Below are 16,272 nucleotides of genomic sequence, written 5' to 3' on the forward strand. Positions count from 1 at the left end.
AAAAAGTTTCACTATTTTTAAAGACTAAGAAGTAAAATCAGAATTCAAAGTGTTCACATTCTCTATCTCCTTTAGTCAATGCAGTATACCAGGTTTTTTTCCTGAAGAAAAGAAGGAAAATGCCACACTACTCTGCAGTTTTTTGTGTTTGAAGCTCTTTGCTAAAATACTGTGTAAGGAAATCAGCAGATAGGTTCCTACATCTAGCTACAGCAGAAATTTGTACTTACTAGTGAGCTGCAGCTGTGGTGTATGTTGGTTGTAATGTGGGGATTCTTAAGCAGGGAAATAAGAGGTTTCAGAAACAGAATGGGGGCAGATTGAGATATGACCTCAGGTTTCGTTCTGGTCTCATGCTTGTACCTGATTACCAGGTTGAAGAACTTTATACTTGTCATGTTGTTTGAGCACATTTCAAGTGTCTGCAGGCACTGATTTCTTGCTCTTTGCAAGTCCTGGAACTTCATCTAAACTTGGAATTGCTCTTATGTGTCTGTGGGACCAACTGAGAACCTGGTGCGTACGTATGGGAAAGAAAAGCAAGGTTACCATAGGGAGCTGGTTAGAAGAAAATCTAAGAGGTAAAAACACGTCTTGCTCAGAATTTACAGGCAAAAGAGAGGAACAGGGCGCAGACAGCCAGGTGAAACAGCAGGGTACGTGATTTTCCCATCAGACCTTTTTGAAGATTTTTTTTCTTTACTGGCTGTGGTACAAATTGGATTTTTCCATTGGAGAGAGAATCGCTTTGGAGTGCTGAGTAGTTGTCACCCCTGTTTAGATTCAATTGGTTAAATAGGTTAAGCAGGTTACTGCAGTGGAGATTTATATACTTTTACACATGTGGATTTCATTATTTAAGAATTAACTTTACCTGAACGGAGGAATCAATTTTATTTTCTTAATTTTCCTTTGCTTCCATTTTACACTGATAAAATTATTTTGCCCACAATTTTCATAGCCATGTAGTTAGCATAAATAAAGGTTCATGGAAAAGAAAATAAGTGGATCAAAGGATGTGGCAGGTTGCTATGGATACTTGTTAATGGTGATTTTTCATTCTCATTGATCTTTAGGAAAATTCATACTGAATCCTTAGCAGCAGCGCTGAAATAATATAAGATAGTCCACATGAATTAGTGGCAATGATGAAATAGAATTGAACATTGGAGAGGTTTCCCAGAGAGGCTGTGAAGTCTTCCCCCTTGGAGATATTCCAAAGCTGGCTGACACGGTCCTGGGCAACTGGCTCCAGGTGTCCCTGCCTGAACAGGGGCGGTGGACAAGGTGACCTCCAGAGGTCCCTGCCAACCTCAACCACTCTGTGATTCTGTGAAACGAGTGATGGAAAACACATGTGCAATAGAAGAGAAGGATTTGAAATGTGTGAATATGATAATAGTGAATTGGCCAACTTGGTGATGTGGTAGTGAAGAGTAAAAAAGCCCAGTGGAATTTTGGACTTTGTCAGGCTTGACATCAGCTGGCCAGAGAGATAAAGATCCTTCTGATACTGCTGCATCTGGAATGTGCAATTGTGTTTGTACATTCGTATATGAATAAAAATGTTTTTTTAAATTTGTATGTGTTGGGAAAATAAGACTAATGTAGTCAGATGAATAGGATAGCACAGGTATATTTTAAGGAATTTTAATAATTTTAGTCCATAAATTAAATTCTAAGGATTTGCCTCTCTATACATATGTGGTGGTTTAATGCTATTGATTCATGTTCTTAAATTTGAATTTGTGACACTTGATGTTATTGAGAGTAGATGTATATGCTGCAGATAAATCTGACAGGGATTGGTTCCCTTGGTGCTTTATAACTTTTCAGTACTGACATGAAAAAATTGCAAGTCTTGCTCTATGTTCCGTACACATTTTTGGCTTTCTTAAATGTCTTGTCTTTATGTTCTTCCAGGTAGTAGTAATTATGTAATTTAACACGAGTTTTCTCTGATATTCCTGTCACAACCAGTTCTCTTTTTGTAATAGACATCCTGTTGTTCAGCTTTTGTCTTCTGTCATTGCTTATGCCTTTCAGACATCAGATTATGAATAAAATAGAAACTGCCCAAATCATCCCACATATGTCTTGGATGGCTCAGTTTGGTTTTGGGTTTTTATTCATATAGTGTACACTCCTCTTTGTCAAATTCTTTCAGTAGGTAATTTATTCATTTTGGCCGCCTTTCAAAGTCAAGACTAATTATCATGGTTTTGACACAAACCACCTTACTGTCAGGACATTACCACTTACCCATGTTTTGGAGAACTAGATGTTGAAAGGTATTTTCACAAAATACAGCTAATGAATTTAATACATTATTTTTCCAACATGTATATTCATAACGGTATCAACAATTAGAAAGGAAGAAATAACTCTTTAAAGTGCAGAAGGGTCTTCAAGTGCTCATATTGTCTTCCAGTTATATTTTACATATCTTTTAAAAATTTCTTCCAAGAACAGCAAGTCTGTGACTTAAATTGTTTGCTCATTATGAAGCTGGTTGAAGATTAACTTTGTTTAGACCTATGGAATACTTCTCAATGAAACATTTATTTTAATCTAAAAATTAAATATTACTTCTCCACTTTTTGAAGTAGTCTGTATCTGCTCCAGCTAGATGAAGAGAACGGGAAGACTTCCATTCCTGTAGTAATTAGATCAGACCTGTAGAAGGCCAATGTAAAGAAAGACTTACGTTTCTCCATAGTGCTGTCTCACTGTTTGAAATGTATGCTCTGCTCTCCTAACATATAAGATACTTGTATTGGTTCTTGCTGTGTGTATTCTGAAACATGAAGCTCCACTGGCAAAAATGCTTGGCCTTGTCTCACTTAACTACATCTTGATGTGGGTTCCTTCTGTATTTTGTAAAGAGAAATGAGGATGTTTATCTCATCTTTGGGCAAATGCTTAAGAGGAAAGGGTTGATCCTCTGTCTAGATGTGCCTATCATTTTTGTTATCTGTAGAGGCAGGCAAGGTGAAATGCTTAGACTTCTGATTTTAGATGTCTGAAAGCAGGTGACATTCATCTCATCAGAAAATCTAATAGGAAAACCCCTCCTCATCTTAAAAAAATATGTTTTGGTAATAAACAAAGAAGAAAAACTAGACACCTTTGTAAGTTCAATTCCTCCTACTCAAGCCAGTATCAGTGTTTCTTACATTACCAAGGTAAACTCACCTGTATTTTGTTTAGAGAAACTAGAAGAACACTTAGCTCTCATTCTAGAGTGTATGTGCCAAGGGTGTTACATGAAATGATGTTTGTGACAAAAGCAGATTTGCACCAGGAGCTTGGCTAAGAATTATATTTTGTACTCCCACTAGGCTACCCAACAATATCAGACAGTAATCAGTTTTGTGGACTAAACTAGTGTAGAGTCTGCAAGGGAAAACATTTCATTTCCAAAAATGTATTCTCCTTTCCAACTTCTCATGTTACCTATTTCAGTAATTGGAATATGTGTTTCAGAAAAGAGGGAATATGAGTGACAAGAAAGAAGAAATAGCTGCTGCGATGTGTCGGTTCACTAAAATCTCAGTGGTTGCTTCAAGTTGGTTCAAAAAGTTTCAATGCTGTGTCTTCCAGAGTCGATAATTCAGAAGATCCTGTGTATGAGAGCTTAGAAGAGTTCCATGTTTTCGTCTTAGCCCATATTTTGAGAAGACCTATTGTTGTAGTAGCAGACACAATGTTACGAGACTCAGGGGGAGAAGGTAAGAGTTTTTCATTAGGAATTTATGCATCCATGGAAATTGAATCAATTGTAAACTATCACAAGGAAAAGATGCAGTTGTAGCTTATTGGAGTGTTATGAGATAGCTGCAGCTTTTCTCTGGGAAAAAACAAAAATAGAAGCGGGGAGCAGAATGGGAATCCATTTCTATTACATAAAAGTAAAACATACAGGATAATAATGTAAGTCTCACTGAAAATCTGTTTATCCTAGATATTTACAATTAACATAATAACCTCCGAATTACAGAACACAATACATTTCTTTCTGGTCTAGGTTAACAAGGTTCTAATTTTACTGTATTATTTGGTAACTCATAAAACTCTGCCTAAATCAATCTAATCTGACTTGGAAAAATTGAATTTTGAATATGTATATCTTGTCTTTTTGTTTTTACTGACTCCTTTGCAGCCTCTCATTCAAAAGTTTCCAGAATGTTTTATTCAGTTTGCACATGTAGCACAAATATGTTAGATCCCTATGCGAAGGCAGCTGGCGAGCAGGACTTGGATGAGTAAATTACTCTCTCTCACTTTTTACCATGAACTAATGGAATACTAATTAATGATAGTATGTTACTTAACTAAGGGAGCATGCTTGGTTCATTTAAGGGGGATGTTAAACACCTGGTGGAGTTTACAGAAGTTAACTTCCACTGGAAAATGCTGGGTAATTTCGGTTTCCATTCAAAGGGTGAACCACAGGTAACGGTTGTATGATTGCTGTCTGCTCTCACAGACTCCATCGCTGTTGCTTCATTTCCTCGTAACCTTTTCTAGCCCAAATTATCCTCCCCCACAATTTCTTCCCCTTGACCCAATCGGATTCTGTCACAATGATCCTGGTGTTTTTCTCACTGCTGGATCAGAATGATCCAGTTACCCCAGTTTGTTGTATGTACAAAGTACAGGTTTTCAAAAAGACTAATAACTTGGTCAGGTTTGGAGAGACTCACCAAAATGTAGATTTATGCCTCAAAAACAATACCGTTCATTGTCTCAAAGTCTGGACACAGCAGACCTCTTCAAAGAAAAGGTCTCTAGTAGAAACGGGGCATTGTTTGAGTTTACTTCTTCCCTATGCTCATTTTTGAAATATTTCAGCAATAAGGATTCACATTTTCACAGCAAAAGGAAAAATAATTGGTCAGAAGCAAGCATGTTGAGAGAACTTTCCTGCCTGAATTTGCCATTTCCCATAATTATATATATACACTTGTAGAGTCGTTTAAAAGAGCTTTGCCCTTAGAGATGCAGTATCCCATTCAAACTGTACTTGTAGAATTTTCTTAATCTTTCCTTATCATTATTATATATACATTCATACATATACGATGTGTGTGATGATGTGTGTATGGACTGTAAACATGTTTGGAGTGTTTCTTATACATATTTGTTAATGCAAGGCATGAGCAGAGCATGTTACCAAGTGAACAGATATTGTATTTACTGCTGATGATTAGAAATTATTCTCCTACCTAGCAGTATTACAGGAAGGTGCAAATCTGCATACATATATGTTAGTTGTCAAGATTTTCTTATAAGACCTTAATACCTTTACTAGAAAACAATTAGAGCAAGGGAAACATGTGTAGAAGCAGAATGTTTTCCTCATTTTTCTTAGTGTATTTCCCGACACTTTTATAATGAAATTTTACCTGTTGTTATGACTCTTTTCTGCACTGATTACTCCACTTTACGCTGCTCCCCTGGAGCTCTGAAGATGTCGTAGCACAATTGATACGTACAGTAGAACCAACATTGTCTGTTCTTTGACATAGTTATGAAAACAAAAATCTTGGTTTTCTTTGCAGCATTTGCACCGATACCATTTGGAGGAATTTATTTGCCACTTGAAGTTCTACCTAACAGATGCCATTGCTCACCTCTTGTGCTAGCCTATGATCAGGCTCATTTCTCTGCTCTTGTTTCCATGGAACAAAAAGATCAACAGAGAGAACAAGGTATGCTATCAACACAGCAGCCCAAGGGTGTATGTTGAATACAATGCACAAAGTACTTTCTTCTACCTCTAGGTGTGTTTAGCAGAAAGAAAATGATATCCAGTAAGTTCTGTTGCTGCCTTCTTAGGAGCCTGCGTGGTCTGATCACAAGGCTGGGAGCCAGGAACTCTTCAGTCTTAATCCTTGTGCTATCACTGTCTGCCTTTGCCACTTAAACCTTTTCTGTCAGTTCCATATGTGTAAATAGGTATATTCATAGTTACCTACTGTGCTTCTGGGTTCTTGAAGGCCTTTGTTAATTTGGGTTAGTAAAGTGTTTAGAAGATTAAGTGTGAGCCGGATTACTGCTGAAAACTCATGTAATGGAAAAATCTCTCTCCTAGCGCACTCAATGCACTTTTCTCATTTAAAAGCATTTAGTTGAAATGTTTTTATCTTATCATCTTGCTGTCTTCTGTTTTACTTTGGAACCATGACAACAAAACCTGACCAGATATTTCTGTGTCAAGTTTGAGCTTCCTGGATATGGGATTAGGAGTGACAAGAACTTCAGGACTGGATTTGTTCCTGCATCAGTAGCCTAGGAGCTGCCTAAAACTGCCCTTATTTGAGAGACCTATTTGCTTAATAACAGAAAGCTGTGAGATGAACCCCTATCTGTCTGCTCCTTTTGTGGGGAAGGGAAAAGTGCTTTGCCAAAAATTTGGTGAGGCTTTAAGAAAATTCAGTGGAGTGTTGCTGTTAGGTACGAATCCTCCTGTTTCTGATTTGTTTGTTTTGTTGTGGTTTTTTGGTTGTTGGGGTTTGTTTGTTTGTTTGTTTGGGGTTTGTTGGTTGGTTTATTTTGTTGGTTTTTTCTTCTTTTTTCTCATGACACTGCAGAGGTATTTTAAATCCTGTATGAATGCATATACCTGTAAAGTAAACATGGAATGTGTGCTGGTTATTGAGACCTCCTGCGTGAATTTCCTTTCATCCTCCTTCCTAGACAGCAGTTTAGAGACAACTAAATATCCTTCATTTAATTCCCTAACCCTATGTACATTTAATCTGATTTTAGATGTGTTGGCCATTTTTCATGCTTATGAGACAGCCAGTATGCTGCAGCTGTGCAAAGTAGAGAGAAAGGCATCCATTAAAATGATGCAAAGGAGGAAGTAAACTCTTGAACAACAAATTTTGTTGTAGACATCTTCATGCAAGAATTTGACATCCAGTTAAGTCATCCTTCGTGGAAGGAGAGGAGAGGTTTTACATGAGGTTGCGTGAGATGGGAAACACTGTAGAAAGTGGTTTTGGCAAACTTTGTGCTGGTGAAGAGGAGACTGAATCATAAGACAGTAATGGGAAAAAAAAGGTTGATCTGTATGTCAGATATTCAATGGGGAAATCTGTCCAGTCCAACTCTTCAGCCTTCAGTGGCATGTAGCTATTTCAGAGGTTTGTAGGTAGGTTGTATCCTTGGCATATATATATATGCCTTGCCAATCCCTTGGCAATAGTTCTGGCCTTTGCATTACACAGTGGGACATTGCAGCTGCCTTCCACCCCTCAGTCTGTAGAAGAGCAGCCTCCAGGAAAATGCTTTTCACACAGGAACCATTTTGAAAGCAGAACGCTGAGGTATGATGTGAAATACCTTGTGAGAAACAAAAGTCTGCAAAGCAAATTCGTACCATTTTAATGCAATAATGTGGAATGAATACGACAGAGTTTTGGAGAGCCTTTTAAAGGACACTGTTTCACTGTTGGTGGTTACTGATGCGTTGTAGCCAGGGCTGTGATGTCAGCATTGCTGTTAAGTTAGCAGCTTCTGCAGGTATGTCTGTGTTACAAATTGTAGCCTGGCCTTGCAGAATGTACCTCCATGTCTTTGGTCTTGATCCTTTTTAGGTCTGAGTTCTGTTACTGGTGAAACAAGACAATTTCTGGAGTAGGCAGAGTACATTTCTTCCTTCCTAACAATTGGGATCAGAACAGTATAAGTAGACTGACAGTAACCTCATTTATTTCAGGCACATCTATCTGCCTTCATACAGTACTTCATTATCACAGGTCTTACAAGAACCTGTGTGCATAAATAACCTGAGCGAATGCAGAGAACTGAACTAGGTCTGCCATAACTTTGCAGATATGATAACTGCCACCCATCAAACCTGTTGCTATTGCAGTGTGCTCTAAGCGACAGGATTGACAGAAGGTAGTGAGGGGAACTACTATTCAGCTGCTCTGACTCTACCTCTCAGTATGTTATTCAGTGATATACCTTGGTGCCACCTATTGAGATATTCCTAATATTACAAGCCATATATTCCTGTTAATTACACACTGCAAGATCCTGGCTTTGATAATAAGGTCACAAATCTGACAGGAAAGGTGCTGGGAGAGAAAAAGCTACCAAAAAAAGCTACCCCATAGCATCAGTAATGTTAAATATTGGCTTTGCTCATATATAAGTTTATCCAGGTGAAATACAAGGGCTGTTGAATCAAACTAGTATTTGTTTTGTATGATCCGTTTTTACGTGTTTTACTACAGGGCCTTGAATACATCGTCTTCAATTCTGTGGAGCAGCGGAGAGCACTGGGCATTAAGTTTGGGATGAAGGGAATGCTTTAGGTTTCAGCTGCCAAACTGGTTGCTGTTAGAGCCTGCAGCAGTCTAACACCTAACACAGCATTGCTATTGTTCTTCAAATGCTGTGACAGGAATGCTCTAATAATGCCTGGTTTTTGTACCTTGTCAGCATAGAGATGTTGGCAGCTTTGGCACAGAGAAAGCCACAGTTGTTAAGAGTCACAAAACAATGGCACAGGTACCACAGTATGTGGCCAGATTTTGAACCATCAGAATGTAGCTGAGAGCTTGGTGCTACAGCTTCTTAAAAGGAGCATCTCTGATAGCCAGGCTGTTCGTAACTTATAGTATTCATAGTCTAACCTTGTAACCAGATGTCAAGAGCAGCATCTGAAGCTCTCTGAACTACTGCATGTATGAACATACATTAAAGCTGCTGAGAAGCTGTCCTGTAGAGGAGACAGAATATCCTGTATTTGTGGAGTATGTGTGGTCAAATACATGCTGATTTGAATGCCTGAGTTCTGCTTTGGCATATAGCTGTTCATCAGATGATTTTGAGCACTACTATAAATGCATATGAAGAGAGAAAACATAGTAACATCCTCTTGTCTGGAGAGGATTTAAAAGATGTTTTGATGTGTCTTCTTTTTACCAGCTGGCAATTCTGATGGTCACTAAAGTCTCTCTTGTTTTGAAATCCACAATATCTGATTAAAAGCCTATAAATACTATATTTATAGAGATGTTTTGTATCTTTGTTTATGGAAAATAAGGACCATTTCTCAGCTGCCCCTCAGACTGCTTCACTGAACTCAGAGCTTTGCACACTCCCTTGCTTTGGCAGCCAGTCAACAGTGATGTGCCTGCCCACAGTCCTTGGCAGTGACAAGTGTGAGAGGCGTGGCAGTGGTTTTTGACAGCAATATGTCAGTATCTCTGTCAGCATTTTATTTTACTAGTATTTTCAGAAATAGTTAGTGTTCTTCTTTATAAAACATGTATAAAGACACTTGAAGCACGAAGGTGAGTGCTGGGAAACACTGTGACTTCACAGCACAGAAGGGAACGCGCCCAGCTGAGGGATGGCATGAAAGTCCTCACTGTGTGTCTTGAAACTGCCATGGACTAAACAGCTGCTGTTCTTTTTGGCGTATCCCATCTATTGGCATTAGGATTTGTAGACTGTGTTTCAAACAATGTGGTTTCAGATAGAGCATCCAAAACCAAGTGTAACCAAACTACCGCACCAAAGCTGCGAACTCTGATGTGGCTGGGTGTCGGGAAAGTGCCACAAGCTGTGGGGTTTGCTTTCAAAATAAATGTGATGGATCCTGCTGGCATGCCTAACATTAAAAAACTTCTCTGTCTAGAATGTGGGGAAATCCTATGAGAAACCCCAGCTATCAAACAGAATTCCCTGAGAGAGGAAATCTCTTGCAGTAGAGAGAGAATTTTAAAACACCGTTACTTTAGGAGATACTTTTTGTATGAAGATGGTAGTGCTTCATACCAGCATCAGAATATCCCGTAGGAGGAGTATTCAGCTTAGAGATGAAAAATAATAGTTAATAAATTTCTGTGTGAAGATGGAGACTGTACATGTCATAATGTGTACATCAGTTAAGACAACAGTGACATGCTATAGAAAATCAACTCTAAGGTTTGTTTTGTTCTTAGATACTAAGATTTTAATAGAATTATCACTAAACATTCTTAATAGGAATATTTTCAGTATCAGTAGAAACAGCCAGCTTTAAAAAGGATTCCTTTAAAATTTGTCTATGAAAATGATTATTTATTGAACTACCCAAAACCTAGTTAGTTTCAAGTTGTCCTTAGAAAAGAAACTCAAGTTGACTTTTGGAGCTTTACATCCCAAAGAGACCGATTCACCTTTCTGACAGTTCTTTGGTCCAGACTTCCCAGTATCACCTGCCTCAGGATGACAGTCCCGGTTCTGTGCCAGGCTGTACCTGTAAGCTCAGCTGCTGCCAGACTCAGTTTGACTCTCTGCTACTTTCTCACATTGAGTTTCTTTAAGGTGCTAAATTTTCTTATAATATTAATTTCTGTGCTTGCATCTTACAGCAGTATGTGCAACTCAAGTTGATTAATCTCCAGCTGTTCTATACTACATTTGCAGTTAATACGGAAAAAAAAAATTTCAATAATTACCTACTATAAGCAGTAGGGGGCAACATTTCCATGAAATATGTAGAGGTTTGACCTTTTAATTTTCAGTCTGCAAAGATGAAAAAATATATATGCTTTCTGCAGTTGTTGTCAGACTGTCTGAACCAAATACTGCCTTCACTGTGTTCATCTAAAATGCAAATTAAATTTCCTGCATTCTGCTAGGTGGGGAACAATATTAACCAAAAATGCTGTACCTTTGTTTTGAGAACATGTTTTCTGAACTGCAGAAAAGATCATAAACAGCATACAAACAAGTGCAATCAGTTTTCAGTAATTCAGTGCCATGACGTTTGGGTGATTTCTCCAGGTTTCATTGGTGCTTGGTATGAATACCAGGGCCAAGTCCTCCAGGGTTCTAGTATAGAAAATGAAATTCCTTGATTGGTTGTCAGAGGAGCAGCAGTGACCTCTACCATGCTGAGGATCCCACCCAGTCCCTCAATGGCTTTTGCTTCTTTTTCTAATTAAATGGAAGCAAATTGCTGGCTTTAATTAAAGCTGACAGAGTTTGTCTCTTGGTTTCTTGCTGGTGATGAATGACAGGCACCGTGTAAAATCAGAGTGCGGTCCCTGCAAGCTGAGTGTAAAGCAGAGCCATTAAGAAATGTGTCAGAAGGCAGAGCTCTAGCAGGGGGGGGGAAAGGACAGAAGAGCCACAACAGCTTGACAGCAATTCTGGGATACACCAGCAGTAATGCTCTTTTCACTGCACTCAAGATGCACCTCAGATTGACCTCTTAACCCATATATAGGTTGAGCTGTGCTTCTCAATTACATTAATCCACAGTTTGAGTCCAAAATCACTGTAACTGTGTTTTGCTTTGTTCCTTAATGCTGTTAGGAATATTTTTTTTTTTTCTTGACAGTGAAAAACAAAAAGGTACTAAACTGAAGAGACAAAATAATTAACAAGTATGTACATCTGTGTGAGAGACAGGCAGGAATATTTCAACTTTCTATTGCTTTCTGCTATTCTAATGGCTCTGTCTCCAGGAAATGTTTATCATGCATTACAAAATGGCCATGATGTTCTCCCAGAGGTGTCCTGTCCTCCAGAGGCGACTATATTTCATTCTAGGAGCAATCTTTGTATTAACCTCTCCTTCTCCTGTTGTACAAACATCAAACTAGGGAAATGGAGCCCAGTATAAACCATTTGTGGTGCTCTGGATGAGACAATTCAGCAGCACACTCAAATTCTGACCTCCTCCTTCAACCAGTTATGCTGCTTTTCACAGCTAAATCATTTTTTTGTTCTCCCCACCCCACTCCTTGTTTCTTCTCTACTTCAGCGGTGATCCCCCTGACTGACTCTGAACACAAGTTACTGCCTTTGCACTTTGCGGTCGATCCTGGGAAAGACTGGGAGTGGGGAAAAGATGACAATGATAACACCAGACTGGCCAAGTAAGACCTTTCTGTAACTTTAGTGTAAGCAGTAAAATGTCTTGAGCCGTGCTTGATTGAAGTATTGGGAGAGCTGCTAACAGGGAGGGCTTTGTTCATGTTCTCTGGTTTCACGAGAGAAGACATGAGTGGGTCCCAGCAGACGGTCACTATTCAGGCTGCTGTTACATCTCTCCCTGTTAAGAAGTTTTGTTTTTTCTTTCAGGCTGGTTTTGACTGTTCCCTTCTTTTTTCATCCTTAGTTTGATTCTGTCTCTTGAGGCAAAGCTTAATCTTCTACACAGCTATATGAATGTAACGTGGATACGCATACCATCTGAGACACGGGTAAGGTACACTTCCCCCACGGTCTAAACAAGACGAGAGACAGGACGCACAGCAGGGTGGTGTGGAGGGTAGGGCTGCCCCAACTGGCCAGCTGCCTGGAAACACACGAGTGTCCCACCAGCAGGGACAAGTCACTCATAGCTCACTGTCACTGCAAGTGGGCTTACAGATTTTTCTAGTCATTTGTTTTAATAGCACAGTTGTTTGCATATTTTTGCAACTTGTAACTTCGTTCTGAAATGTATTTTCTAGCTTAATCTTTCTGTTACTTATTTCAGTAGTCTGTGTAGTTCAGAAAAACCTTAATATAGACCGCTCCTCGCCATTGTTTTCTCAGAACTTTGGCTTGCTCTCCTAATGATCACCAATCCCAAGTCCTTTCTGAGAACACATTTGCACCTCTGGAGAGCTCCCAGTTTGGAGTGGCTGACAAAAGGGCACAGATTGGTGCTGAACTGGAGCCCTGATACTTTCAGAAAGCTATTTTAGAACCATGCCCCACTGGCACTTAGCTACAAATTTCTCTGCAAATTACATTGAATAGATACAGGGCTTAGTCTATAGGCAAAAGGTTGCTAGGAGAGGATGGAGGTGATTTAGAAAGCCTCCACAGATGGGATTTGAAAGGAGGAACAGAACACAAAAGGAGAAAGCGTTTAACATGCTGCAAGAGGGGAAAAATCCATTTTTCTGCAGTTTACACAGTGGTAGATGCCACATCAGAAAAAGGAGAGGCAAAATGGTCCTGTAGTTGTAAGCTGCGAGCCTGAAACTTGGGGGACCTGGGTTACCTCTCCCTGCTTCACACTGGGCCCATGAGCATGGTCAGGTCACTGTAGCACCCATCTCCCTTGGCCAGCTGGGGGTAACAGCTCTGCTCCCAAGGGGGTGGTGCAAGCTCAGGGATTCCAGACGGAGAATATTTAAGTAGCCCAGGACAAGAAGCAGGCATACATTTCTATACTGGAAATATATACATCTCCAGAGCTTTGGTGGTTTTTTTCCTTTTTTTTTTTTTTTCCTCTGAATCATTATGGTTAGTTAAATGTTTCATATTTATCTCTAGCAGATTTTAGATTCATGGTGCCTGAAAGCAAGTTTTGCAGAAGTAAATGAACAGAGTCACATTCTAAAGTATCCTAGGATCCTCATTATTGCATTTTCAAGACACGTTTTATCACCTTACCTAAAATATAAATTGGAACTCCGAATTCTGACACCAGTTTTATCTGCCTTGTATTTCCAATAAGAATTAATACATCTCATTGTATTCCTCAGTCTCCTTGCTTAAGTTTAATGTTTAATATTTCAGGCAAGATGTTTAGCTCTAGTGCACTGTTTGGGTGGTGTACCCCCTCACAGCTTTCAGCAGAGCCTCATTTCCCTTCCATCACAATATTCAGGTGCTTTCCATGCTCCTGTCTCCCTCCAGCTGAGGGGCAGCCTGTCCTGCAGGTGCTCCCTGAGGAGCGGCCGACCCCTGGCTCCGGTCAGCCCCTCCGCTACTCAGCACCAGCAAGGCGCTTGTGCTGCAGCCGTCCCCTCGGCAGAAGCGCTAACCTGCATCTCTCCACTATTCAGAAACTGATTTTCACAGAACCTCTGAATGACTGACCTCTGTTCTACAACTGTACTTGAAATGAGCCAAAAGCTACTGTAGGCACAGGCAAGATACATAGTCAGCACAGCCAAATAACCTTTATTTGGTGAAGAAACCAGTCTAAAATGTCAGTGCATAGACTGAAAAGTACATTTTAACTCAGTGTCAAAATCAAATATTGGATTTGGGGTTTCTTTTTTTGCACCAAGTCTCTGTATGCAAGTGATTTTGCTGTATCTAATTATAATTACTTTTCCATAGCAGGCCCCTTTGGCTCAACCAGAATCTCCTACAGCTTCAGCCGGGGAAGACGTTCAGTCTCTGGCTGACTCAATGGACTCGGACCGAGATTCCATCTGTAGTAATTCCAACGGCAATAATGGCAAAAGCAGTAAAGAGAAAGAAAAGGACAAACAGAGGAAAGAGAAAGACAAAAACAGGACGGATTCAGTTGCCAATAAAATTGGAAGCCTCAGTAAAACCCTGGGAATTAAACTGAAAAAGAATATGGGTGGTCTTGGAGGCCTGGTGCATGGCAAAATGAGCAGAGCCAATTCAGGGAATGGAAAAAATGGTGACGCTGTAGAGAAAGTCAAAGAGAAGAAGTCTAAGTCTCGAAAAGGAAGCAAAGAGGAATCTGGACAGTCTGCGAGCACTTCCCCATCTGAAAAGACCACTCCATCTCCGACTGACAGAGCTAGCAACTCGCCCACGGAAAAGATGAACACTAAATCCTTCTCTGACAAGCAGTCTGACCCATGGAAGTACAGCACTGACGTGAAACTCAGCCTAAATATTTTGAGAGCTGCCATGCAGGGTGAACGGAAGTTTATTTTTGCTGGCCTTCTTTTGACCAGTCACAGGCATCAGTTCCACGAGGAGATGATAGGCTATTACCTGACCAGTGCACAGGAGCGTTTCAATGCAGAACAGGAACAGAAAAGAAAGGATGCTGAGAAAAAGGCTACCCTGAATGGGTCATCTAGTAGGAAACCGGAGCCAGAAGCATATTCAAAAGAAAAAACAGAAACATCTCCTCAGGATAGGGCATCACCCGTCTTGCCTCAAAGCCATACAACTCAACTGGTTTTAAAATTTAAAGATCGCACTAGTCCCACTCCTGGGTCATTTTCTTCACCTAGTAATGGTGCTAAGAAAAGTGGACCCATTCCGGTATCTGCCCACTATAGCCATACGCCACCCGTTCAAAGGCAAAGTGTCATCCATTTGCATGATGTCAACTCCAAGCCATCGAGCTTCCAAGATGATACCTACAAGCCAGTGGTTGGCACCTTAAAGACCTGTGCCACCTATCCCCAACAAAACCGATCCCTGTCTTCTCAGAGTTACAGCCCAGCCCGGATATCCGGTATCCGCACAGTGAACACGGTGGAATCGCTCAGCTATGCCATGCCTACGGAACACAAGTCTCAGACATACACAAATGGCTTCAATACTGGTGATATTAGAGACTGCTTAGAATATGCTGATGAGGATGCTCCTCAGACCTGGTTGAACAATGATAAAAATCAAGGCAGAAGCACAGTTTGCCCAATATATTCTATCCAGCAGAACCGCTGTAAGAAGGAGAACTGTTCCTTTTATGGTCGTCCTGAGACCGAAAATTACTGTTCATACTGCTACAAAGAGGAGTTAAAGCGCAGGGAGAGAGAAAGCAAGGGACACAGGCACTGAGGGTTCTTCCGTGACTAAGTTTTACCATTTTCTTACTTACAAAGTAAACAGTGTTGAATTGCAGTAAAAGGAATCCTTGAAAAAAAGAATAAAGGATTGATTAGTAAATAGTGTCTAGCTTTTCGCTTTTCCGGGCCAATGAGGAAATAATAGGATTAATTTATCATAAAAAAAAATATTCTTTTCCATTTTGTCAGTGTCTTTTTTACATATACTGGTAAGCTGAAGGATTGTTTACTCCTTTGTCAGTGCTGTGTATATGTTTGGTCAAAAATTTACTAATGGTGCCTGAATTTACACTGACATCACTCAGGTAGTAGAATGACAGGGGAAAGTCCTAATACCGGAGGTGTGGTGTTGTGGTAGGATAGTATCTGCCTTGCAGACATTGGAAATTCTATAGCTATTATGAGAGTATTTTTTCCTTCGGTAAAACCTAAATTTTTCATAGCCTTTTTTTTCAGGAGGGTAGTGATTTTACATACTGCACATTTTTAACATGGCAGAATATTGCGTTACTGTTGATGTTTGTACTCGCTTTACTCTGACATTCAATGATTCTGGGAAAATGGGATGAAAGGTCTGAATTCATGAGGGCTGTTGCTCTTCCTAATTTTAAGTTCTTTTCAGTTATGTCTATACTTCCATGAAAAAGTAAATTTGAGCCACTTTTATTTGTCCTGAAATTTGAAACAGGTTTTATAAAAAATACATTATGACTTGCAAGACTTCACGTCACAAAAAACTCCCACA

General features: G+C 39.8%; 1 protein-coding gene across 10 annotated transcripts in view; it reads left to right on the forward strand.

Moving 5' to 3' along the window:
* Window positions 1-15,627, forward strand: part of OTUD7A (OTU deubiquitinase 7A) — a 153,639-nt gene extending 138,012 nt beyond the window's left edge. For 8 of the 10 annotated variants that reach the window (XM_071813825.1, XM_071813824.1, XM_071813826.1 and 5 more), the window contains 5 exons: window positions 3,604-3,731; window positions 5,565-5,714; window positions 11,783-11,897; window positions 12,140-12,224; window positions 14,086-15,627. In XM_071813825.1, the coding sequence (XP_071669926.1) occupies window positions 3,604-3,731; window positions 5,565-5,714; window positions 11,783-11,897; window positions 12,140-12,224; window positions 14,086-15,519 (1,912 nt within the window). In that variant the 3' untranslated portion in view covers window positions 15,520-15,627. Of the gene's footprint in view, window positions 1-3,603; window positions 3,732-5,564; window positions 5,715-11,782; window positions 11,898-12,102; window positions 12,225-14,085 lie in introns of those variants that run through there. The other 2 variants (XM_071813830.1, XM_071813831.1) reach the window with 2 other exon arrangements.
* The last annotated feature ends 645 nt before the right edge of the window (window positions 15,628-16,272 follow it).

This window comes from Patagioenas fasciata, chromosome 12 (assembly GCF_037038585.1).
Source record: "Patagioenas fasciata isolate bPatFas1 chromosome 12, bPatFas1.hap1, whole genome shotgun sequence".
Classification (NCBI taxonomy): domain Eukaryota; kingdom Metazoa; phylum Chordata; class Aves; order Columbiformes; family Columbidae; genus Patagioenas; species Patagioenas fasciata.